The sequence below is a fragment of the Anomaloglossus baeobatrachus genome, chromosome 3, assembly GCF_048569485.1.
Source record: "Anomaloglossus baeobatrachus isolate aAnoBae1 chromosome 3, aAnoBae1.hap1, whole genome shotgun sequence".
NCBI lineage: Eukaryota > Metazoa > Chordata > Amphibia > Anura > Aromobatidae > Anomaloglossus > Anomaloglossus baeobatrachus.
The window spans coordinates 504,015,242-504,041,632 of NC_134355.1; the positions used below are offsets into that span (position 1 = coordinate 504,015,242).

At 43.5% G+C, this 26,391-nt stretch overlaps 2 protein-coding genes across 4 annotated transcripts in view; one reads left to right on the plus strand and one right to left on the minus strand.

Annotated features, from left to right (window-relative positions):
- The window catches only part of SMC4 (structural maintenance of chromosomes 4), a 243,572-nt gene extending 237,080 nt beyond the window's left edge, over nt 1-6,492 (minus strand). Inside the window, exons 1-5 of one of the 2 annotated variants that reach the window (XM_075340669.1) lie at nt 6,081-6,492; nt 4,679-4,826; nt 4,144-4,322; nt 3,750-3,941; nt 3,028-3,204 (exon numbers count right to left, since the gene is read on the minus strand). In XM_075340669.1, coding sequence (XP_075196784.1) covers nt 3,028-3,204; nt 3,750-3,941; nt 4,144-4,322; nt 4,679-4,808 — 678 coding nt within the window. In that variant the 5' untranslated portion in view covers nt 4,809-4,826; nt 6,081-6,492. Of the gene's footprint in view, nt 1-3,027; nt 3,205-3,749; nt 3,942-4,143; nt 4,323-4,678; nt 4,827-5,952; nt 6,039-6,080 lie in introns of those variants that run through there. The other variant, XM_075340670.1, reaches the window with a different exon arrangement.
- Nucleotides 6,493-6,881: 389 nt separating this feature from the next.
- The window catches only part of IFT80 (intraflagellar transport 80), a 238,569-nt gene continuing 219,059 nt past the window's right edge, over nt 6,882-26,391 (plus strand). The window contains exons 1-3 of one of the 2 annotated variants that reach the window (XM_075340673.1): nt 6,882-7,198; nt 12,774-12,849; nt 25,420-25,642. In XM_075340673.1, the coding sequence (XP_075196788.1) occupies nt 12,814-12,849; nt 25,420-25,642 (259 nt within the window). In that variant the 5' untranslated portion in view covers nt 6,882-7,198; nt 12,774-12,813. The remainder of the gene's footprint in view (nt 7,199-12,773; nt 12,850-25,419; nt 25,643-26,391) is intronic. The other variant, XM_075340671.1, reaches the window with a different exon arrangement.

Genomic DNA, 26,391 nt, shown 5'->3' on the forward strand with positions numbered 1-26,391 from the left:
CCAACCTGTCTATACACCTGCAAAAACTTCAGCTGTTTCAGAACCGCCGATACTGTGTGCGCCACTGGTTAGTTTTGCTGTCCTGCAGCGACACCCACGTGACTGCATTAGTACGCAAAAAAAAAAGTGGCATGGGGGTTCAGCACAGGGGTATTTTTTTTTTTTTTTTTAACAGCTTCCTTTCCTGCAAAATTTATTGTCATATACTGGACCACCTCTAGCACAATACCACTGATAACAAATAATCTAGGAGTGTGGACATGCAAGAGGTGGTGGGAAATTGCTTGTTCGAGAAATCCAAATCGCAATGGAAAACTGAAAAATTCAGAGGCACGGCCAACATACCGAAAACACCTAACCCACTTCCTGAATCCCTTAAGGTTAACCTCATTCATCTTTGAGAGAGGTGCAACTTTCATTAACGTTTCACCACAAATGAAGCTGTAAACACCACAAAACATTTCATTTACTTATTTTCACAATTTACGCTGAAGTAAAGATTTGTTTAATGAATATGACTACTTATAATTGGGAAATCTATTCTAATGCGGAGAGAAAAAAAAAAAAAAACAAAAAAGAAAAAAATAGAAAAAAAACCCCCAAAACTATAGTAGACGAAATTGTTTTATTTATGTGAATACGTTCTCATTTGAGGGATGGAAGAAAAAAACAAAACAAAAAAAACACAAAATAATTAACAATTAACTTACAGTGTAAACCTCAGGTGAAATAAAAAAAAAAAAAAAAACCTGGTATACAGGGAGTTTTTTCAGTACAAGCAAGTAACTTTCCATTATAATTGTTTAAAAAGTATCAGAGCAGCTAGGTAACATTAAACAATGATCCATTTTCCTTTTTAAATACGTTAAATTAAAAAATAAAAAGGTTAAAAAAATAATTAAAAAAAAAAAGTGTGTGGGAGGGAAACAAAAAACTGAGGAATGAGAAAGCAATCCTAATAATGAGGGGTACTGCAAATGAATAAAATGAAAGTCTTTCCTCTAGTTATTGGTGAATACGACTGAATCTGATCAGACAGATTTCTATCACACTTTCCAAAATGAAAGCAAACAGGCTGATTGGCTTTGAGGCCAACCTGTACAGAACCTCACTGCCAAAATGTCATCAGCTGGATGGTTACAAGGTGGCAGAAGGAAAATACTGAAAGTATAGAAAGCCCCAGATCCTTCAGACGATCTAGAAGAAATCTGCAGCATGTACGAAGTGGTTGGATAGTCATTGATCTAGAGATATATCCCACTGCGTTTTAGGATTTTAAACCTAGTGGTTGTAAGTAGCATCCCCAACTATCAGCACTTCAACAACTTTAGAACATAAGAGACTGATCAGTACAATATAATCATGGTAAACAATGCTAGGCAAGGAAAATCATTAAGTACCTGCATCCACTTGTATATCAAGACCACAACTAAAACCACAGTGACGAAAATCAAAATGCACATTAAAAATAGATCGCTTCACATGCTTAATTACTTTTCATGTAACAAGCTATTTCAGTTACATTCGTGTACTTGGGGAGTGGCTGAAGTAACAGTAAAGATGGGAAGTGCACATCTACAGATACAGTCTGGGTAAACGAAGTGGATTCCTTCCCACGAAGGAATATTATATAATACACTGGTAACAGATTGGGCTATGTGGGTGCACAAAAATGTAGTCATTGCTACATTATACAGTCATGTATACAATTCATGACATCAGTATAACTGCCAGTAACAAAAAATAAATGAAATATTTTTTTCCACTTCTACACACACACACAGTCATACTAAATGTCCAACACAGAAAATAAGGGAAGAGAGCACAATAGTCCCTAGGTATTAGAGCATGAGTTACAAGAGAATATTAAATAATATATATATATATATATATATATATATATATATATATATATATATATATATATATATATATATATATATATATATATATATATATTTTCTCAGGTGTCCCCCTTCACTAACAATATATGCTTTAAAGTATCTAAAGGGGGAACAAGGCAAAATTAATTTTCCAAAAAAAAATTTTTCTATTTCATATATTCATAACTACTAGGGACAAAAACATTCCTAACTGAAATTACAGTAAAAAGGAAAAAATGAAAAAAAAAAAAATATATATATATATATATATATATATATATATATTATATATTATATATATATAAAAAAAAATCCTTAGGTCAAATGTAATGATCTTTATAAACTACACCACAACCAGTAATAACTATTATATCACTGAAAACATACATCGCAACAGAAACCTCTGATAACAAATAGGAATGTGTATTTGGTGACCTAACACCAACTTATGAGAAGAGTTAATGACCAAGCACCGAAACTTCAGTGAAGGGCATCGTTACTTCTTGGCACAAACCATTTCACCCAGAATACCAACTGCTATAGGAGCAAACTGATTCAGAAATACAAAGGATGACCGTCTGATTTTAAGAGCAGCTAAACAAGTATTAAAAGATAAAAACCACACGTCAAACCAGAAATTAGGCCAATCCCAAACAGACGGTGGGAGATGTAAAAATAATTAACAAAGTATAAAAGTTAAAATGTGACCTATAATATATTTTTCCAGATATTGTCCCGAAAAAAACAAAACAAAAACCCATTAGCTTTGATCCCATGACCATCTATACAATTATGCAGGTACATATTCAAAGCGGACGTTAGATTCTTGCCACACTAAAGCAGCACAATAATATTGGGGTCCACTATCTCACCACCCAATATTTACGTGCTGCTAAAGCAGAACAGATCGCAGCATCGTCTCCCATGTCATTCTGGAAACACTGGTTACTTCCCATGAAAAACTGAAGCAGCAAATAATGATTAGTATCTTTAGTATAACATGCAAATCATGATGTGCTGCTACAGCTTCTCGTGGAGTTCAGGCTCTTCTCAGACGAAACAATAGCACATCCCTTCCACACTTCATATTACAGCATGACACAATGTGCAATAATAACTACACAAAACAACAATCTCACAATACCTGAAGAATTAGAAACCTGTTGTGATCCAAATCAATGCCGTGACTTCGGAGTAAAACTCCAACATCCTTAAAAGATTTCTTTTTCCCACTAATTTGGTAGACTGACGAATTATCCTTATAAGCAGTTCTGGATACATAGAATGAGCTGTTGGGAATAACTTCAAAATCGTCCCCTTCCTGCCAGAGAATAATAAAAACACTAGTAAGGTCTGGTTGCCTCAGTTCTCATTATGATCAAATCCTTATAAAATCGGTCTGGGACAGCAGGTATATACAGCTCAGAGATAACTGAACATCACATAGAATGATGACCCATTACCTACTAACACCTACTAATTCTAATGCGATTTATAATACATATTTTTACCAAACATTGAGTGAGGATGCCACAGAATCATGATAGCGTTGGCCAATATATAAAGTACTCAATATAATAAAAGGCATTGGACAATAGAATACAATATCTGCATGCAAACAGGAAGCAAACAGAACGAGAGCTGGGAGAACGAAAGACAAGAATAAAAATAGAGTGTAAAATACAATGTCCGAACGTTTACTATTAAAATAATTAAGAAATTAGAGACGGAGGTGGCAACAAAATAGGACACTGACAGACTGATCACATTACACAGAAAAGAAAACTACAAGCAGACATTAACATCAATGTAGATATTGAAAAACGGCGATATCACAAATCCGGAAAGTAGCCGGTGACGTCGTACCTTGTCTATGATTTTCTGGAAATGCACTTCCACTGTACAGCTCTGAATATCTGTGTGTTTGTCTGAATTATGGATCAGCACCGACAGCTTTTTGGATCTTATTTTTTGTGCTCGATAGCCGAAAACAAAGAGCATGGAGTCAATCACGTTGGATTTTCCACTGCCATTGGGCCCAATAATACAGGAAAAGCGCTGGACAAACAAAATCAGCATGTGAGCAGAGATACGCATCTTTATTACATGATATTCTTACGCTCATTATACCTTTTTATAACCAAGTCATCATCACTCCTTCTGCCAAAGAAACTACTGTGGAGTACAGCAGCATAAAACTAAGTGAATTACATGCAGATGTTTCCAAGCACCAGAGACCCCACTAAATCAGAGCTCTTACCTTATGGAAAGGCCCCAGAATGCGTTCTCCAGCATACGATTTGAAGTTCTGGTTTACAATATGGGTTATCATGAGACGAGGAGCTCCAGCTTCATTGGTCATTGCTGGAGGTGGGGGAGGAGGGATGCTGCTCAGAATCTCCTCTAAACTTCGATTATCCACCACCTCGTTAGGAGTCTCTAAAACCACAGAAAAAAGGGGGGAATTCATCCAGTAAGATAGGGGCAGTGAGTGGCACACAGGTTGTACTCCTCGGGATCCATGCGATTCCTCTGCCCCCACCCTCCTGCGGGGACACTGCAGCCTGAAAACTTCTATGGAGAGTCCTGTCCCCTCCACTGATGAGAAACATCGCAGCTACTAAGAAACTGCCAGCAGGATACACTGCAACTTCTATAGACGGCTGCGTGCAGCACAGCACACTGAGGGTTAAGTGCTGTCAGTGTCCCCGCGCTACACACACAGGCTGCCACAGGAGGCGACATATCGGCAATGTCACACGATGCCCGACCAATGCTGATCGCTGGATCCATACCTGGAGCTGCTGGCTCTCCACTGTCTGCCGGTGCTTCAGGAGCAGGCAGTTCTGTGCTGCTGTCATCCGGGGCCCGGGCTGTGGGCTGCCTGGCCGCAGCTGTGGACGACTTGGTCTTTTTAGGTGGCATGATGAGGACGATGGTGATCTGAGGACAAAGCAAATTACTACAGAAATAAATGATGGTAGCTGTAGTACTTACTGTCTAACATATCTGCCACAAATGATGGTAACTAGTACTGTGACATATCTGCCACAAATGATGGTAACTAGTACTGTCTGATATATCTGCCACAAATGATGGTAACTAGTACTGTGACATATCTGCCACAAATGATGGTAACTAGTACTGTCTGATATATCTGCCACAAATGATGGTAACTAGTACTGTGACATATCTGCCACAAATGATGGTAACTAGTACTGTCTGATATATCTGCCACACATGATGGTAACTAGTACTGTCTGATATATCTGCCACAAATGATGGTAACTAGTACTGTGATATATCTGCCACAAATGATGGTAACTAGTACTGTGACATATCTGCCACAAATGATGGTAACTAGTACTGTCTGATATATCTGCCACACATGATGGTAACTAGTACTGTCTGATATATCTGCCACACATGATGGGAGCTGTAGTACTGCCTGATTTATCTGTAATAATTTTTATTTCTATAGTGTCAACATATTCAGCAGCTCTTTTTAGTAATGACTTTCCCCTAGTACAAGTGGCTGCTGAATATGTTGGCGCTATAACAATACATAGGATTGTGGTGGCATTGCTTGCTTTTGAATGAGCTTTTATATAGCTTTGAAGTATCTGACCCCATGATTTTGAGATATAGATATACACACACACACACCTCAAAATTATATATATATATATATATATATATATATATATATATATATATATATATATATATATATATATATATATATATATATATATTACTATACACACATACCCCTCAATAAATATATATCTATATACACACATATACACCCCCCCTCAATATCTATATATACCCCTCTAAAATACACACACACAGGGACCCCCATATTGATATACATAAAAATGTGACCCACCCATGCCACTGTGCGCATATAATATATATAGATAGACACACAGTACCGGGCAGACATTGTGCCCCCATGTGCACATAGTGTCCCATATATATATATATAGTGCCGGAGTCTTGATGTCAGTCCGAGCAAACATTGTGCCCCCATATTCATATAGTGTACATATATACACACACACACATAGTGCCGGAGCCGTGCTGTCGGTCCGGGCAGAGCTGACAGCTCAGTCCACTCCCCCTCCGCTGTCACCGGCTTCTCTCCGCTCCATCCCGCTAAAATGAAGGCTCCCAGTGTGTGCGGGAAATCACCTGAGACGCCGCCTGGCCGCGCCGCCCGCTCGCTGCTGCCTGCAGGAATTTTTTGCAGATTTTTCGCGTGCTTTTTGAGTCCGCCGAGCGCTGTCCCGGAGCAGGAGCGTAGTTCCCGGGATGCTCAGTCGTCGCCTGCTCTGCTCTCAGCTACTCCACTCGAAAATGGCGCCCAAAATCTAAACTCGAACCGAAGTTCGTTACAAACGCGCGATGCATGCTGGGAGCCTACTCAGATTTGAAAAAAGAAATGGGACCGGCTGCCATTTTCCAGAGAGAAACAGCGGCAGAAAGCTAGTGACGCCACAGCGGGACGCCCGCACAGCGCGGGGCTGGGGGGTGTAGTGAGCGCAACACGCCACAACGCGCGCCCTAATAACGGTAATTACTGCGAGTATCTGACGGTTACTGAACTACTAGGCGGCTTGAGGGGGCGGTGCTAGGTTGCGAAGCAACGGAAAGGGACGTCTATTGTAGGCGTGGTTATGCAGACACTTATGGGCGGAGTCTCACTTTCTTACCGTTTTGAAGCGTTCATTGGTCAGTGTTAGATCACCTGACTGATCGGACGGCGCCGCTGTCAGCCATTTTTAGGTCTGTCATTTGTAGCTTATACGTATAGGTATATACACAGCTGTATATGGTAAAGTTCCCAATGGCTGCGCACAGCTACTGCTGTTGAAATAAACACTAACCGGCAGCCGGACATAAGTGTGTTCATATCTTGGCGGGAGCGTTTGTCATTTAACTCAATTCTGTGAATCACTTGCTTTAGAAATCTTGCCAAAGTTCTGCCCTCATCAAAAATGGCGGCTATGTACCCTGCTAGTGTTTTTTACTTGGGATATGCACGTTAGTGTCTAGTCTTCCCAAAGCACCGTGCCTCACTCTCCCTCCGCACCGCTATGGAGTACCGTGACATCTCAGCGTGGTTTCCAGATTTCATGTGGTAAAAAGTCTAACTCTCGCGATAGGTAACCATGGAGACGAAACGCGGCCACAAAGCTGGAGGGGGAGCATAGCAGAGACTGCACCGGGGAGAAAGGCCTCATCGTGTACGAGCCCCGGAGAGGTGACGGCTGCAAACCGCACATACATCCTGAGTTACATACTATATGGTATGTGGCCACCTATGGGCTAGTGTACATCCATTATATGGTGTGTGGCCACCTATGGGCTAGTGTACATCCATTATATGGTGTGTGGCCACCTATGGGCTAGTGTACATCCATTATATGGTATGTGGCCACCTATGGGCTAGTGTACATCCATTATATGGTATGTGGCCACCTATGGGCTAGTGTACATCCATTATATGGTGTGTGGCCACCTATGGGCTAGTGTACATCCATTATATGGTGTGTGGCCACCTATGGGCTAGTGTACATCCATTATATGGTGTGTGGCCACCTATGGGCTAGTGTACATCCATTATATGGTATGTGGCCACCTATGGGCTAGTGTACATCCATTATATGGTATGTGGCCACCTATAGGCTAGTGTACATCCATTATATGGTATGTGGCCACCTATGGGCTAGTGTACATCCATTATATGGCGTGTGGCCACCTGTGGGCTAGTGTGCATCCATTATATGGTATGTGGCCACCTATGGGCTAGTGTACATCCATTATATGGTATGTGGCCACCTATGGGCTAGTGTACATCCATTATATAGTATGTGGCCACCTATAGGCTAGTGTACATCCATTATATGGTATGTGGCCACCTATGGGCTAGTGTACATCCATTATATGGTGTGTGGCCACCTATAGGCTAGTGTACATCCATTATATGGTGTGTGGCCACCTATAGGCTAGTGTACATCGCTTATATGGTATATGGCCACCTATGGGCTAGTGTACATCCATTATATGGTATGTGGCCACCTATAGGCTAGTGTACATCCATTATAGGGTATGTGGCCACCTATGGGCTAGTGTACATCCATTATATGGTATGTGGCCACCTATGGGCTAGTGTACATCCATTATATGGTATGTGGCCACCTATGGGTTAGCGTACATCCGTTATATGGTATGTGGCCACCTATGGACTAGTGTTCATCCGTTATATGGTATGTGGCCACCTATGGACTAGTGTTCATCCGTTATATGGTATGTGGCCACCTATGGACTAGTGTTCATCCGTTATATGGTATGTGGCCACCTATGGACTAGTGTTCATCCGTTATATGGTATGTGGCCACCTATGGGCTAGTGTACATCTATTATATGGTGTGTGGCCACCTATGGGCTAGTGTACATCTATTATATGGTGTGTGGCCACCTATGGACTACTGTGCATCCATTATATGGTGTGTGGCCACCTATGGGCTAGTGTACATCCATTATATGGTATGTGGCCACCTATGGACTAGTGTTCATCCGTTATATGGTATGTGGCCACCTATGGACTAGTGTTCATCCGTTATATGGTATGTGGCCACCTATGGGCTAGTGTACATACATTATATGGTGTGTGTGGCCACCTATGGGCTAGTGTGCATCCATTATATGGTGTGTGGCCACCTATGGGCTAGTGTGCATCCATTATATGGTGTGTGGCCACCTATGGGCTAGTGTGCATCCATTATATGGTGTGTGGCCACCTATGGGCTAGTGTGCATCCATTATATGGTGTGTGGCCACCTATGGGCTAGTGTGCATCCATTATATGGTGTGTGGCCACCTATGGGCTAGTGTACATCCATTATATGGTGTGTGGCCACCTATGGGCTAGTGTACATCCATTATATGGTGTGTGGCCACCTATGGGCTAGTGTTCATCCATTATATGGTGTGTGGCCACCTATGGACTAGTGTACATCCATTATATGGTGTGTGGCCACCTATGGGCTAGTGTGCATCCATTATATGGTGTGTGGCCACCTATGGGCTAGTGTGCATCCATTATATGGTGTGTAGCCACCTATGGGCTAGTGTACATCCATTATATGGTATGTGGCCACTATTGAGCTAGAGTATACAGTGTCAAGTTGAAGATGGAATGATCTCTAAAAGGCATAAAGTTACAGATGACACATTCCCTTTGTGTTTTAGGCTCTGTGCGCACTGGGAAATGGAATTTTCTTGAGAAAATTCCGCATGTCCTCAAAGATTACCGCACCTACGGTAAAAAACCGCGGGAAACCGCATCCGAAAACCGCATGCGGTTTGCTGCGGTTTTACCGCGGTATTGTTTGCGGTATTGCCGCGGTTTTGCCGCGTGCGGGTTGGGATGTGCTTTATTGCATTCAATGCAATAAAGCACATTGAAGGAAAAAAAAAAAAAATACATTTAATTCTGATAGTGGATAGACAGAAGAATAGATAGACAGACAGATAGATAGAGGACAGATCGCTGCATTTCCCACGGTCGGCAGTGAGTTCACATTACCGGCCGTGGGAAATGACCGGTAATTACCTCTGCTGTCTGCTGCTTTCATTCAGCGCTGTGTCTGTGACAGTCGCGGCTGGATGGAAGCAGCGCAGGACCTGTGGATTACGTCGGAGCTGTGGATTACGCCGGAGCTTTGGTGCGGGAGGGGTTAATAAAATGGTGAACGAGGCTTGTTGGTTTTATTTAAAATAAAGGATTTTTCGGTGTCTGTGTGTTTTATTCACTTTACTTACGGGTTGATCATGTCAGCTGTCACATAGACGCTGCCATGATCAAGCCTGGAGTTAATGGCGGTGGTCCCCCATCACCATTAACCCCTTGTATTACCTTGCCACCACTGCTACACGGTGGCAAGAAGAGCCGAGGACACGCCGGTATTGTCGCATAATGGATGCGACAGTCCCGGGGCAGCTGCGGCTGATATTCTCGGCTGCGGGAGGGGGAGTGAGGCAGGGGACATTATCCCTGCCCCTCTCCCTCCCCAGCCTGAGAATACCGGGCCGCCGCTGTGTGCTTACCTCGGCTGGACGGTAAATATGCAGCGGAGCCCACGTTCTTTTTTTTTTTTCTATATTTCCGTTTTCTTTCTATGTGTGTTCTATGTGTCTGTGTCTATGTGATCTATGTGATCTATGTGTCTGTGATGTCTGTGTGTGTCTGTGATGTGTGTGTGTTTACTCTGCACGGCTTCCTCTTCCTGTAATGACATCACTTTCCTGCAAAACCGCAGACAGGCGATGCACATTACCGGAGGTAAACCGCGAAATACCGCAGGGAATAACGCAGGAAAACGCAGTGAACCGCACAGAATTTGCTTCCTGCGTTATTCCCTGCAGGATTTCATGATTAACATTGAGTCAATGGAGTGAAATCCCGCAGCGATGTGCGGAAAAGAATTGACATGCACTTGTTTTTGCTGCGGGATTCCCGCAGCAAAACATGCAGCTGTCAAATTCCGCCCAGTGCGCACAGGATTTTTTTTCTCCATAGGATTTGCTGGTGATTCACTGCAGAGATGTTATGAACATTTTCTGCAGCGAAACATGCAGCAAATCCGCGGAAAATCCGCGGCAAAATCCGGTAAGTGCGCACATAGCCTTAGGCACAAGAAATGTATTTTCATCTTTTACATTAGTAAATTACAAAAAAAATGACAATGGACTGATACAAAAGTTTGTGCACCCGGCATGGTTAGGACCTAGCAGCACCCCCTTTGGCAAGTATCACAGCTTGTAAACGCTGTTTGTAGCAGCCAAGAGTCTTTCAGTTCTTGTTTGAGGGATTTTCCTCCAGTCTTCCTTGGCAAATGTCTTCCAGTTCTGTGAGATTCCTGGGTCATCTTGGATGCACTGCTCTTTTGAAGTCTAGCCACAGATTTCCAATGATGTTAAGATCAGGGGACTGTGAGGGCCATTGTAAAACCTTCAGCTTGCACCTTTTGAGGTCGTTTATTGTGGATTTTTATGTGTTTAGGATCATTTATACATTTGTAGAAGCCATCCTCATTTCAACCTCAGCATTTTTACAGATAGTGTTATGTTTGCATCAAGAATTTGTTGAAATGTCATTGAATGCTTTCTTCCTTCTACCTGTGAAATGTTCCACATGTCATTGGCAGCAACACAACCCCAAAGTATGAATGATTCACCCCCTTGGTTAATGGTTGGAGACATGTTCTTTTCCTGAAATTCTTTGCCCTTTTCCTCCACACATACCTTTGATCATTGTGGCCAGAGAGCTCTAATATAACCTAATTTTTCCACAGTACTTTTTTCCAAAATACATCAGGCTTGTTTAGATGTTCATTTGCATACTTCTGATGCTGAATTTCTTGGTGAGGATGCAGGAGAGATTTTTTTCAGATGAGTCTTTCATGAAGGCCGTATTTGTGCAGGAATCTCTGAACAATAGAACAATGTACCACAACTTCAAAGTCTGCTAAATCTTACTGAAGGTCTTTTGCAGTCAAGCTAAGGTTCTGACTTGCCTCTTTGGCAATCCTACGAGCAGCTCTCACAAAAATGCTGCTTGGTCTTCCAGACCTTATCTTGACCTCCACTGTTCCTGTTAGTTACCCTTTCTTAATTACATTTCAAACTGAGGAAAGGGCAACTTGAAAACACTTTGCCATTTTCTTATAGCCTTCTCCTGCTTTGTGAGCCTTCACCATTTTAATTTTCAGAGTGCTAGGCAGCAGCGTAGAAAAATCCATGGCTGCTGTTTTTTGGCACAAGGTTAGAGGAGACTGTGTTTTTTTTTTTTATAAAGCTGTGAAGTTTGCCTCACCTGGCCTTTCCTGACAGTGATAGTGAACAAGCCATAACCATGATAGGCTAACGAAGGTCTGAAACCTTGGTCAGAGTTATCTGAGCACACAAATCTCCAAGGGTACCCAAACCTAATCAGCCCATTTTAATTTTTTGTAATTTTTAAAATGTACAAGATGAAAATATATATATATTTTTTTTCATATATTCCTATATTTAGCTTATGAATTGGCCAATGCATGTGAGCCTGGTAACCAGCGACAAGTTATATCTCTTTTAAACCGGGAACCTAGATGTACCTTGTCGTGGTTACCGGGCTTACATGAATTGGCCAATGCATAAGCTAAATATCTTTTTTTTCATATATTCCTATAGCAGTAATGCAATACTAGAGTTCCCTTATACATTGTTGGCTTTTTAGTGTGCAGCTGTATGCATCTTGTAGTTACTATGTTTTTTCAGCTAGCACCTGTTCACACTTTGATGTGCGGGTCAGTTTTTTTTTGAAATATTAGTAGAGTCTCTTTGTGACTGAGCACTCCACCCTATAAACCAGGCTGTGTTCATAACCTTTAGAGTGGGAGTCTAGGTGCCCAGACATGGAGTTTTGTAGTCCAAATAGTGGCATTTCAAGTTAGATTTTTAGTCTAGCTGCACAAACATGAATGTTTTTAACCTAGATAGTGGCATTCAAGTTAGGTTCCTGTTTTAATAGAGATACACCTTGTCGTGGTTACCGGGCTCACATGCATTGGCCAATACATAAACTAAATATCTATTTTTTCATATATTCCTATAGCAGTAATGCAATACTAGAGTTCCTTTATACATTGTTGGCTTTTTAGTGTGCAGCTGTATGCATCTTGTAGTTAATGTTTTTTCAGCTAGCACCTGTTCACACTTGTTGGATGTGCGGGTCAGTTTTTTTTAAATATTAATAGCCAGTGTGAACATGCTCCTACACATTTCATGTATACAAACATTCCAGTTCACTTCTTTTTATTTCCTTTTCCTTTCTTATAGGTCTGCTATTTATTTCTGGACACATTTGAGTTTCAGCACAATGAGACTGAAGACTTCATTACTGAAAGAACCAAAGCATATCCTTTACAATAAAAATCCGGAACAGATCCTTAGATCTCGATGCATTATTGTTCTAAAAATGTGTGTTCCTTGTGCACAGAAGACCTGGAAAAGACGGCGGCTACATTATTAAAGCAATGTTTGCCATATTTTTTGAAATGTGGCCCTGTACTTTTTGTCTCTGCTCGTGTCCATCTCAATAGTTTATACACAATTTGCCGTATGCAGTTAGGGGTACCCTAACTCAAAAGCTTTTAAAACATAACGTTTATTAAATGCCTAACCAGTAAAACCACCGCAGATTGGGGGACATTATTCATGTACCATTATTGTCTCATAAGGACTAACAGGCTGCGGACCTGAGTCTCCTATAATGTCCCTTTTAAATTATCTCTCCCTAATACGGCTTTTAAAAACCTGTCAGCTTACCCTAAGCTAACCAAATAGCAGTGGAGGTTAGTGTCAACTCAATATTTTAGCACACATGTTGATATGTAGCAATGACTTAGTATCCAAACAGCAGAATTTAGAAAAGCCAGTGTTCTCTGAATAGTAAAAGCTGAAGATGTTCTTGGGGATTATTCACACAACCATATAGCAGTTATATTTTCTGGTCCTTATTATGACAACTATTTCCAACTTGGGTCTTCGAACTTGAATTATGAGCCATGTGCGATGCTTTTAGTTTGCGTTGGGAACCCAGTGGTCGGGTATAGAAATATGACCTTAACATGAACAATGTTATACCGCCACTATAACATCAAGTGAATAAGCGCTAAAGACAACTGTGGACATCCCTGCTCCCCTTCAATTACCTAAACTTATCTCACTTGTAAGGCTGGGGGCATACGACTGTAGATTTTTTCGTCTGAGAGAATTGAGTCGATTATGGTAATGGCACTCTGATCCGAGTGTCAGCTTAGTGCGATCTGAATCTCTCGGCTGAGTGGATCGAAAGACACTGTGAGGAGAAGATGGAGAACAAAATGTTTCCATTGTGTGAGTCCGCAAAAATCAAACTGCTCTTAGATGATATCGAGGTGTATTCTGATGATTTTCACGCACCCGTAGACTTGAATAGGTGAATGTCATCTGATTTCAGAGTGCTACAGCAGCATGTGGTTATTTTTTTCATTGACAGATTCTGTTAGCGATAAAAATCAAGTCTCTTCACTACCTCATTCAATAACACTGGTCCGAGTTCTATGCAATAAAAAAAAAAATGGTGATGTGTGAACGAGCCCTTGGGGTGTAATCACAGTCTCTAATAATAATTTCCTACATTTTATAGAAGCAAAGATTTTAATGCTGTCTTATTCCATGAGGCAGTGCTGATCAGCATGTTTCACATGGTCACAGAATATAGTTGAGACTCGCCAATGCAACTCTATGGGTGCGAGGAAAGAAAAACTGGCGGCACATGGGCCATCCATATACACTGTGTATGGTCCTGTAAATGATTGTAGAGTAATAGCGGCTGAGAAAAAAAACTCAGGCAAGAAATAAAAGCGCACACTCACATGACATACAGTGCCTTGCGAAAGTATTCGGCCCCCTTGATTTTTTTTTCAACCTTTTACCACATTTCAGGCTTCAAACATAAAGATTTAAATGTTATGGTGAATAATTAACAAGTGGGACACAATTGTGAAGTTGAACAAAAGTTATTGCTTATTTTAAACTTGATTAAAAAATAAAAAACTTAAAATTGGGGCGTGCAATATTAGTTGGAAGACAAATCTCCGTCCCAGTCTCAGGTCTTTTGCAGACTCCAACAGGTTTTCTTCAAGAATGGTCCTGTATTTTGCTCTATCCATCTTCCCATCAATTTTGATCATCTTCCCTGTCCCTGCTGAAGAAAAGCAGGCCCAAACCATGATGCTGCCACCACCATGTTTGACAGTGGGGATGGTGTGTTCAGGGTGATGAGCTGTGTTGCTTTTACGCCAAACATATCGTTTGGCATTGTGCCAAAAAAGTTTGATTTTGTTTCATCTAAACAAAGCACCTTCTTCCACTTGTTTGGTGTCTTGTGGCAAACTTTAAGGCTTTGTGCGCACTAGAGCTTTTTACCCGCGGATTTACCCGCGGATTTGCCGCGGAAATTTCTTGAGAAATGTCTGCAATCTTTGTGCAGACATTTCCCAGCAAATTCTATGGTAAAAAAAAATAGCTGTGCGCACTGGTGCGGATTTTTCTCAAGAAATTTCCTTGAGAAGAATTTCTCGAGAAACTTTCTTGAGAAAATGAACATGTCCATTATTTCCGCAGGTACCCTGCGGATTTCAGCAGTACAGCCTGCAAAAATCTGCAGGGAACCACCCGCGGGAAAATCGCGGCAATTCCGCGGCTAATCCGCGTCAAATCCGCATGCGGATTTGGTGCGGATTTTTTCCCGAGGTCTGGAAATCTTTCACTCCCAGAAGTTTCTCAAGAAATTTTCTTGAGAAACTTCACATTTCTAGTGCGCACATAGCCTTAATGACACTTTTTATGGATATCTTTGAGAAATGGCTTTCTTCTTGCCACTCTTCCACAAAGGCCAGATTTGTGCAGTGTACGACTGATTGTTGTCCTATGGACAGACTCTCCCACCTAAGCTGTAGATCTCTGCAGTTCATCCAGAGTGATCATGGGCCTCTTGGCTGCATCTCTGATCAGTCTTCTCCTTGTTTGAGATGAAATTTTGAGGGACGGCCGGGTCTTGGTAGATTTGCAGTGGTATGATACTCCTTCCATTTCTATATGATCGCTTGCTGAGTGCTTCTTGGGATGTTTAAAGTTTTTGAAATCTTTTTGTAACCAAATCCGGCTTTAAAATTCTCCACAACAGTATTACGGACCTGCCTGTTGTGTTCCTTGGTCTTCATGATGCTCTCTGTGCTTTAAACAGAACACTGAGACTATCACAGAGCAGGTGCATTTATACGGAGACTTGATTACACACAGGTGGCTTAGGGCGCTTTCACACATCCGGTTTGCCGGTTCCGGCGCATGCCAGTATAGTATATACAGTACAGTGGCAGTGCTGTAACTTCCGGGTCACATGACAGCATGTGACTGGAGCTTGTCGCGCTGCCACTGTACTGTATACACTGTACTGGTGTGCGCTGGAACCGGCAAACCGGTGAAAAGCCGGATATGTGAATCTGGCCTTATATTAATAATCATCAGTCATTTAGGACAACATTGGATCATTCAGAGATCCTCAATGAACTTCTGTAGTGAGTTTGCTGCACTGAACGTAAAGGGGCCGAATAATATTGCACGCCCCAATTTTCAGTTTTTTATTTTTTAAAAATGTTTAAAATGAGCAATATGTTTCGTTCAACTTCACAATTGTGTCCCACTTATTGTTGTTTCGTCACGATAACATGACAATTTTTATCTTTATATTTGAAGCCTGAAATGTGGGAAAAGGTTGAAAAAAAAAATCAAGGAGACCGAATACTTTCGCAAGGCATTGTACAGAACACAAAACGAATTTCACTCGTCCAACTTTTCATAATAAAAATCAGACCAATTTTGTTACATACAGATGTGCGTGCTCCCTTAAGCTTTATTTGTATGGAAACCTTTTTTTTTAATTATTTTATTTTGACACAAAGTATTAATGACGAAAAGTAGCCTTCTTTACAACTTGACAGGAGTCATGCCCTCTCCATATCTGACATGTATGGTTTTGCCTGAGGCGACATGGCGACTTTGGCCAGAACACCGGTTACGAGGCCAAAGATATGCTGCTGCTGAATGAAAGTGAATGGGGTAGCATTGTGACCTGCAAGGTACCATGACTGCGACAAGAAAGATGGAAAAAGTCAACTGGTTCAGACTTTTGGGGAATTTTTTGCCATAACTGCGTTACCTTGCTGGTCGGAGTGCTACCCCATTCGCTCAAGTTTTGCAGCATTATAGCAGTGACCTACAGCAATTTTTGACATTCAGCCAAGTAGCTTCAACCTTAGTGCCACCATAAATGATCTTCCAATAGTGTGTATAAGGCTATGTGCGCACTTACCGGATTTTGCCGCGGATTTTCTGCATGTTTCGCTGCAGAAAATGTTCATAACATCTCTGCAGTGAATCACCAACAAATCCTATGGAGAAAAAAAATCCTGTGCGCACTGGGCGGAATTTGACAGCTGCATGTTTTGCTGCGGGAATCCCGCAGCAAAAACAAGTGCATGTCACTTCTTTTCCGCACATCGCTGCGGGATTTCACTCCATTGACTCCAATGTTAATCATGAAATCCCGCAGGGAATAACGCAGGCAGCAAATTCTGTGCGGTTCACTGCGTTTTGCAGCGTTATTCCCTGCGGTATTTCGCGGTTTACCTCCGGTAATGTGCATCGCCTGTCTGCGGTTTTGCAGGGAAGTGATGTCATTACAGGAAGAGGAAGCCGTGCAGAGTAAACACACAGACATCACAGACACATAGAACACAGACATATAGAACACACATAGAAAGAAAACGGAAATATAGAAAACAAAGAACGTGGGCTCCGCTGCATATTTACCGTCCAGCCGAGGTAAGCACACAGCGGCGGCCCGGTATTCTCAGGCTGGGGAGGGAGAGGGGCAGGGATAATGTCCCCTGCCTCACTCCCCCTCCGGCAGCCGAGAATATCAGCCGCAGCTGCCCCGGCACTGTCGCATGCATTATGCGGCAATACCGGCGTGTCCTCGGCTCTTCTTGCCACCGTGTAGCAGTGGTAGCAAGGTAATACAAGGGGTTAATGGTGGTGGATCACCGCCATTAACTCCAGGCTTGATCATGGCAGCGTCTATGAGACAGCTGACATGATCAACCCATAAGTAAAGTGAAAAAAACACAGACACAGAAAAATCCTTTATTTTAAATAAAACCAACAAGCCTCGTTCACCATTTTATTAACCCCTCCCAAACAAAGCTCCGGCGTAATCCACAGCTCCTGCGCTGCTTCCATCCAGCCGCGACTGTCACACAGCGCTGAATGAATGCAGCCTCTCAGCAGAGGTAATTACCGGTCATTTCCCACGGCCGGTAATGTGAACTCACTGCCGACCGTGGGAAATGCAGCGATCTGTCTGTCTATCTATCTATCCCTCTATCTATTCTTCTGTCTATCTACTATTTTTTTTCTTCAATGTGCTTTATTGCATTGAATGCAATAAAGCACATCCCAACCCGCACGCGGCAATACCGCGAACAATACCGCGGTAAAACCGCAGCAAACCACGGCAAACCGCATGCGGTTTTCGGGTGCGGTTTCCCACGGTTTTTTACCGCGGGCGCGGTAATCTTTGAGAGCATGCGGAATTTACGCAAGGAAATTTCATTTCCCAGTGCGCACATAGCCTTACGCTGCTCCGATTTTGTGTGGTTGCGCACAGTGGCCGCTGCATCTTGTTCCTACCAGTGCCACACACAATTCTTGGCAATTTGCTGTTGTGTTTGTGTTTTGTGCCTGCATTTGTCCCATTTTGCAATGGTACCACTTTTCCACAGGGACAAACCTTTTTGGAGCCAACCCTTTTAACTGCCCACTCGTATTGCTTTGCTCAGAAATATGTAGTTACTGAATAGTTGCGATACACACCACTTACCTGTTTGAGCATGCCCCGTTACATGAGTGTTAGAAGCCTCTGACAGTAACTTTATTCATATGTTACCTGCCACAACAGTTTTCTAGGAATTGCTACGTTTACAGCTGGCAAAGCAACTGTCTTGGGGAGTGTTCACACATGGTGATTTTGCTGTGTTTATTTCTATAGCCAATACCTTCACTTTTGGTAGTAAAAATCCTGCCTATAAAACTAAGCTATTTTGCTGCGTTCTTCAGGCAGATTTCCTGTATGATTTATCCACAGTACATGTTAAGAAATTAGTTTTTTTCCACTAAAAACACCACGCAAAAATTTTACAGTATTTTTTTTTTTAAGAGTATTTACAGTTTTTCTTTACTTTCAATGAGTAGAAAACACTAAAATACTTAAGATTCATCAGATTTTAAAACTGCAATGCTCAACTTCAGTCTCATTGCTGAAATCTAGTTGTTTTTGCTGGCACTCTAAAATGTCGCTCCTTTTCACATGAAAAACACACAAAAACATCACTGCAAAAATACCACACTTCAACATACCATTTATAAAGAAAATGGAGAGTCTCAAAGCAGCGCTTTAAATTAGGGCATACACATGTGGCTGCCCATGCCTCAAGATGCCACGATGGCTAATAAACCAGAGGTGTAGGTAAGGTTGCTAGCATACTGGATGAAGGGGTGGCGTGGGGACACAAAAAAGCTACTCTGCCTGTGCCGAGGTATTCAGATACAGGGTGACTTTCCCTGGATGCAGGAAAGCATATCTGTAACTCTAAACAATTTATCATGAAGGCACATAAGTGACTGTGAAAGGAACTCATTAGGTTATGTGCGCACGCTTTACCAAGGATTTTGCTGCGGATTTGCCGCGGAATTGCTTCAGAAAATGTGTCTAAGACCCCCTTCACACGCACGTGTCTCCGGTACGTACTAGGTCCGTTTCCGCATGTACCGGAGACACTGGCACACGTAAACCCATTAAAATCAATGGGTTTATGTGCACGCACGTGTTCAGCCATTGGCCCGTGCCTCCGTATGGAGCACAAGTGAGCCTGTGTGCTCCATACGGAGGCATGTCCGTTTTTCTCCGGCAGCACGCGGCCCGCACACATACCACACGGATGTAGTGTGGATGTGGGCCCACGTGACACGCGCCGGAGAAACACACGTGTCATTTTAAAAATAAAAAAACACATACCGCCACCAGCTTTGCAGTCTCTGCCACGGCTGTCACCTGTATCCAACCCCCAGTGAATTTGAACAACGCATCTTCTTCACTGGGGGCCGGAAGCAGCGTCAGCGGGGCGTGGCCTTTGCCGGTCACTGTCATTCAGCACCACAGACAGCTCCGGAAGAATCAGGTAAGGCGGGACTATCCGTTCTCCGTGTGTTATTACGTATAGAGAACACACATGTGCCACAAACACGGCACACAGGGAGCAAACCACCCCTTTTAATACGTACGTGAAAAAATGGTTCGTTTTTTTCACGTGCACGTGAAGGGGGCCTAACATTGCTGCAGTCATTCCCCAGCAAATCCTATGGATTTTAAAAAATACTGTGCGCACACTGCGTATTTTATACCCGCGGATTTTCCGCTGCAGAATTAATGAGCATGTCACTTCTTTTCTGCAGGTACCTGCGGTTTTTGCCATAGATAATGGTAAAAATCCGCAGGGACCAACCTGCGGAAAATCCGCGGTAAAACCGCATGCGAATTTCGATGTAGTTTTGGTGCGTTTTTTTTTTTTTTTATCGCGGGTGCGGGATTCTTTAAGAGGGTCCGGATTTTCTTAAGAAAAAGGCACTTTCTAGTTCGCACATAGGCTTAGATTCATGCTGCCGAACAGTGTGTGTACACAGGAAGAGACCTGTCAATCAACTGCAATGAGGTGGGGAGCTGTATTTTGGTCTATATCAGTGGTTCCCAAACTCCAGTCCTCACGGCCCCCAACAAGTCATGTTTTCAGGATTTCCTTACTATTGAACAGGTGATGGAATCATTATCAAGGCATCACCTGTGCTATATTAAGGAAATCCTGAAAACATGACCTGTTGGACGTCGTGAGGACTGGAGTTTGGGAACCAATGGTCTATATAAAAGCTACCTGGCTTCAGTTGCACAGCCAGGCTCTGTTACATGCTCACCGTGGTTCAGGCAGCACAAATCTAATGATGGATATTAAACTACTGTATGTACCAAGCTGTGATGTGTTGGCGCTGTGCATTGCTTTCAGTGCTTTGAGAAAGTACCTACCCTTTTGGCATTTTTTGTGTTCTACTACTTCATAACCTGGAATTTCACTGTTTTGGGTTTTTTTTTTTGGGAGTTTGCATCAGTTCATGTAAGGAACTTGCCTACAATTGTGAACGCTTGGTTTTCATTTTCTTGTGAAGCAAACAAAAAAAAGGACAAACTAACTGAAACCTTCAGTGTCCAGAACTATTCACCACCCTAAAGTCAATACATTGTAGAGCCTTCTTTTGTGACAATTATGGATGCAAGTCGATTTTAACAAGTCTCTCGGATCTTTCCACATCTTGCAGCTAGGATTATTGTCCATTCTTCAAGGCAACATTGCTCCAGATCCTTCAACTTAGATGATTTTTGCTGATGAACTGCAATCTTCGAGTCTGACCACAGATTCTCAATTGGATTAAGGTCTGGGCTTTGACTCAACCACTCTGATAAATTTACACTTTTTCCCTTAAACCACTCGAGTGTTGCTTTAGCAGTTTTCTTTGGGTCATTGTCTTGTTGGAAGGTGAACCTCCGTTCCAGGCTCAAATCACTGACATACTGAAACAGGTTTTGCTCAAGAATATCCCTGTGTTTCGCACCATCCATTTTCCCCTCAATGTGGACCATTTTACTTACACTTTGTACAACTGAAGGGCAGTTTATTTCTCAATGCGTTTCGAAGTGGTCACGCTTTTTCAGGAGCTGTGGCCACTTCTAGATGCGTTGACAAATAAACCGCCCTTCATCTGGACAAAGTGCATTGATCGGTCACTTCCCAGCAGCACAGTCATCACCACGCTGTTTTCCTGGTTCTCCTGCTTTGTGAGCCGCAGGTTGTACCTTTTTGAACATCTTTGCAGCTTTCAAATGGATAAACCGTATTCTGGCATAATTGCAATGAAGAAAAGTGAAATTCAGAGTAAAGCCTTACGACTAAAAGTTCCCAACACCAGCAACTTTGTGTCAAAAGGATCGGCCTGAGCTTTACATCCACTTCTCCACCAATTCTGATCTTAGAAAAGTTATAGTGAACAGCATTTGTTTAGTCCTGGCAACGTAGGCAGAATTCCCTGCCAGGCACGTGCCATGTTGGTGAATACAGTGCAGACTACTCCACTCTTGGCCAGTACATAATCTTGCATAATGTAAGCTTGAAAATGACTTAGGGTACCTTCACACTTAGCGATGCAGCAGCGATCCGACCAGCGATCTGACCTGGTCAGGATCGCTGCTGCATCGCTACATGGTCGCTGGTGAGCTGTCAAACAGGCAGATCTCACCAGCGACCACTGAACAGCCCCCAGCCAGCAGCGACGTGCAAGCGACGCTGCGCTTGCACGGAGCCGCCGACTGGAAGCTGCGGAGACTGGTAACTAAGGTAAACATCGGGTATGGTTACCCGATGTTTACATTAGTTACCAGCGCTGTGTGCAGAGAGCAGGGAGCCGCGCACACTGAGCGCTGGCTCCTTGCTCTCCTAGCTGCTGTACACATCGGGTTAATTAACCCGATGTGTACAGCAGCTACATGTGCAGAGAGCCGGAGCCGGCAGCACAGGCAGCGTGAGAGCTGCGGAGGCTGGTAACTAAGGTAAATATCGGGTAACCGCCTTGGTTACCCGATGTTTATCTTGGTTACAAGCTTACCACAGCTGTCAGACGCCGGCTCCTGCTCCCTGCTCGCTTCATTTGTCGCTCTCTCGCTGTCACACACAGCGATCTGTGTGTCACAGCGGGAGAGCGGCTTTGAAGAAAACGAACCAGGGCTGTGTGTAACGAGCAGCGATCTCGCAGCAGGGGCCAGATCGCTGCTCAGTGTCACACACAGCGAGATCGCTAATGAGGTCACTGCTGCGTCACAAAAAGCGTGACTCAGCAGCGATCTCGGCAGCGAGCTCGCTGTGTGTGAAGCACCCCTTACTCATCCTATGTATAAGATTATTGTTCCTGAAGTGTACAGGAATGACCGGACGTGGTACAGACTGCTGAGCAAATAAAGGTGGAGTGTTGTAATGACTGCAGCGCTCTCTTCATCTGACTGCTTTATGACCGTTCCTAGGCTGCTGTAATAGAGGATGACCTTCATACGTCTACCTGTCCCTCTTCATGTATTACCTGACAAAGGCCTGTGTGACACACAAACCTTTCACTAATGTATATATTGTATGCATTCCTGTTTATCTAACTTAGCATACAAAGTTAGGAAGCTTACCGGACTTTATTCAAATTGTCTCTCCAGGAAAGGAGACAAACTCTAGTGCCATCTATTGGAAGTAGCAATCCTAAAAGTCAAAAGTGGCCTTCTAACAAGCCTTTTCTTATGACCTAGGATATATACCAGATCAGAATCCCAATTTGCAGACACGGTGTTTCAGGGTGATTGCCCCTCTTCTGGGATTCTGATCTGGCATATATCTTAGGTCATAAGAAAAGGCTTGTTAGAAGGCCGCTTTTGACTTTTATTCGGGCGTCACACGAGACAATCTATCGTGCGATATGTCGCCGGGGTCACGGTTTTCGTGACGCACATCCGGCATCATTTGCTACGTCGTTTCGTGTGACACCTACAAGCGTCTCAGAACGATCGCAAATCGGTTACAAATCGTGTATCATTTACACGTCGTTTATTTTAAAAAAAATCGCTTATTCTTCTGTGCGCCGGTTGTTCATCGTACCCGGGGTAGCACACATTGCTCCGTGTGACACCCCGGGAACGATGAACTGCAGCTTACCTGCGGCTGTCGGCAATGCTGAAGGAAGAAGGTGGGCGGGATGTTTACGTCCCGCTCATCTCCGCCCCTCCGCTTCTATTGGCCCGCGCCTGTGTAACATCGCTGTGACGCCGAACGTCCCACCCCTTTCAGAAAGTGGATGTTCGCCGCCCACAGCGACGTCGCTCAGCAGGTAAGTAACGTGTGACGGGGGTTTAACGATTTTGTGCGACACGGGCAGCGATTTGCCCGTGACGCACAAACGACGGGGATGGGTACGATCGCTCGTGCGATCGCATCGTGTGACGGCCGCATAAGGATTGCTATTTCCAATACCCAGAGGGGCATTGCAGCTATAATTCTCCTTATCACTGACAGCCAGACTGGTTTGTCAGGTCTCCATATGGTGAATAGTCTTCCCCTGTGGTACCAGAATTTAGAAGTGCTGGCGATTTTGGCTTGGAAACAATACTGACTTTCATTAGAAGTGGTTGTGCTTCTATAAAAAATGAGGGCAAAGTTGGCTCACTTGTGTTACGGTAGGGTCATGCTTGCTCTAGACTGTCCATCAGGAGCATGGTGCGCTATTACTTTTTGTAAAAATAATGGCCTTCCTACAAGAAATCGGACGGACCCCAGTGTGGTCAATGGGGGTTGTCTGGAACCATTTATATCTGTGATAGAACAGATGAGTTTTTGTTTTTTTGTACAACACATCATAACTGTGAGAACCACCCCCCCCATCCCCCATTGAACGCACATCCAGATACTGGGTCCCAGTCCTATCATGCGTAGCGCCATGCAGGATCCATTTTTTCTTCCAAAGTTGGCAGGTGGTGACAGTGCAGCCGGATGGAAGCCGTAGAAGGGAAGCCTTGGAGGCTTAGGCTGCTTTCACACATCCGGCTTGAGCTGTACGGCTCAATCCGGCTGTGCAAGCTGTGCAACGGATGCGGTGAAAACACCGTATCCTTTGCATAAGTTTTTCCCATGCGGCCCGTCCGGTTTTTGCCGCTTGCGGCATGCTACTGAACATGCGCAGTGGCAAAAACCGCATGCGGCGGCCAGATGCGGTTTTTGCCGCATCCGGCCGCCATAGGCATGCATTGAAAAATGCGCCGCATCGGCCGAATGCGGCGCGATGCATTTTTTTTTTTTTTGCCGCACGAAAAAACGTGGCAGGCAACGTTCCATCCGGGCGCCGCATCGGCTAAATCTGCCGCATGGGGCAAAAACCGGATGGAACGCAAGGCCTTGCGGCACAATGCGGCACTAATTAAAGTCTATGCAGAAAAAACGCAACCGGCAGCAAAAAAAAACGGTTGCGATTTTCCTGCAAAGTGCCGGATTGTGCCGCATTGCAGAAACCGGAGGTGTGAAAGCAGCCTTATCGGGGGACATCAGTTTGATAATAATAGCTTCAGGTTTCCTCAGTGTTTGCACACTGTCTACAAATGCTGTTCTGTTTGTTTTTAATCCTCGGCTGTACTGGTATCGATTGGTAATGTCCGTCCATCCAGTCAGACGAGACACCTTGGATGTCACTAGTGCATATATACATGAGTTAGGCTGTGTGCGCACATTGCTTTTTTTTAGACGCTGCGTTGTTGTATGTTTTTTGCTGCTAAAAACGCACAAAAATTCACCGGTGGCAAAAACGCAGCGGTAAAAACGCGTTTCAGTGCGTTTTTGGCTGCGTTTTGCTGTATTTTTGATCACTGCGTTTTGCTGCGTTTTTTCCAATGCATTGCATGGGTGGAAATGCAGTAAAACGCAGGAAAGAATTGACATGACCATTTTTTTTTTCCAGTTCAAAAACGCAGCTAAAAAAGAGCTGTGTGGGGAAGCAAAGTCATGCAGTTTTTAGCCCAAAAACGCACCCGAAAAACGCACTGTGCGCACACAGCCTTAAGCAGATATGGAGGTTGTGTTCAGCTTTTAAAATGAGAAAACTGATGGAGTAAAAGTTACCCTTTCAGGCCAGAACCTCCATGCTTTACATGTCCAGAGTTTTTTGAAGACCATATGTTAAACTCCTTAATTCCTCTGTACATAAGGAGCTGGTTAGCTGTGTGGGCTGGACCTCGGTTGATGAGCTCTATTCCTGCAGTGATGACCACCAGATTTTGAAGTGGAACTTACTAAATGGCGAGACATCTTTGATCGTAAAACTTCCAGATGATACGTATCCGATTGACCTTCACTGGTTCCCCAGAAATGTGGGAAGCAAAAAGCAAGGGCAGTCTGATATGTTTGCCCTTACGAGCTCGGATGGTGAGTATTTTTATTTGCTGCACCCTGGTATTAAATGGCTTATAATACATGCTATGTTCATATTGTTAGAATATATGTGACCAATTTCCTTAATGTATATGCACACAAATAAATATTGGGAGCAGATCCTAATACATACACACATTAATAAATGGAGAAGCATCTGTTGAAAATGTAGACATTTCAGGCTAGAATTGGTAAAGTAAAGCCCTGTGGACACTAAAGGGGGCTTTACACGCTACGATATCGTTAATGCTTTATCGTCGGGGTCACGTCACTAGTGACGCACATCCGGCGTCATTAATGATATGGCAGCGTGTGACACTTAGGTGCGATCTAAAACGATCGCAAAAGCGGCCAAAATCGTTTGCCGCGGAGAGGTCGTCCTAAAACAAAAAATCATTTACCTCTCATTAGCGATGTTGTTCGTTGTTCCTGCGGCAGCACACATCGCTATGTGTGACACCGCAAGAGCGAGGAACATCTCCTTACCTGCCTCCACCGACTATGCGGAAGGAAGGAGGTGGGCAGGATGTTTACGTCCCACTCATCTCCGCCCCTCCGCTTCTATTGGACGCCTGCCGTGTGATGTCGCTGTGACGCCGCACGACCCACCCCCCCTTAGGAGGCGGATCGCCGGCCAGAGCGACGTCGCAGGGCAGGTAAGCTGTATGACCGGGGTGCGTGATTTTGTGCACGACGGGCAGCAATATGACCGTGTCGCACAAACGATGGGGGCGGGTACACAC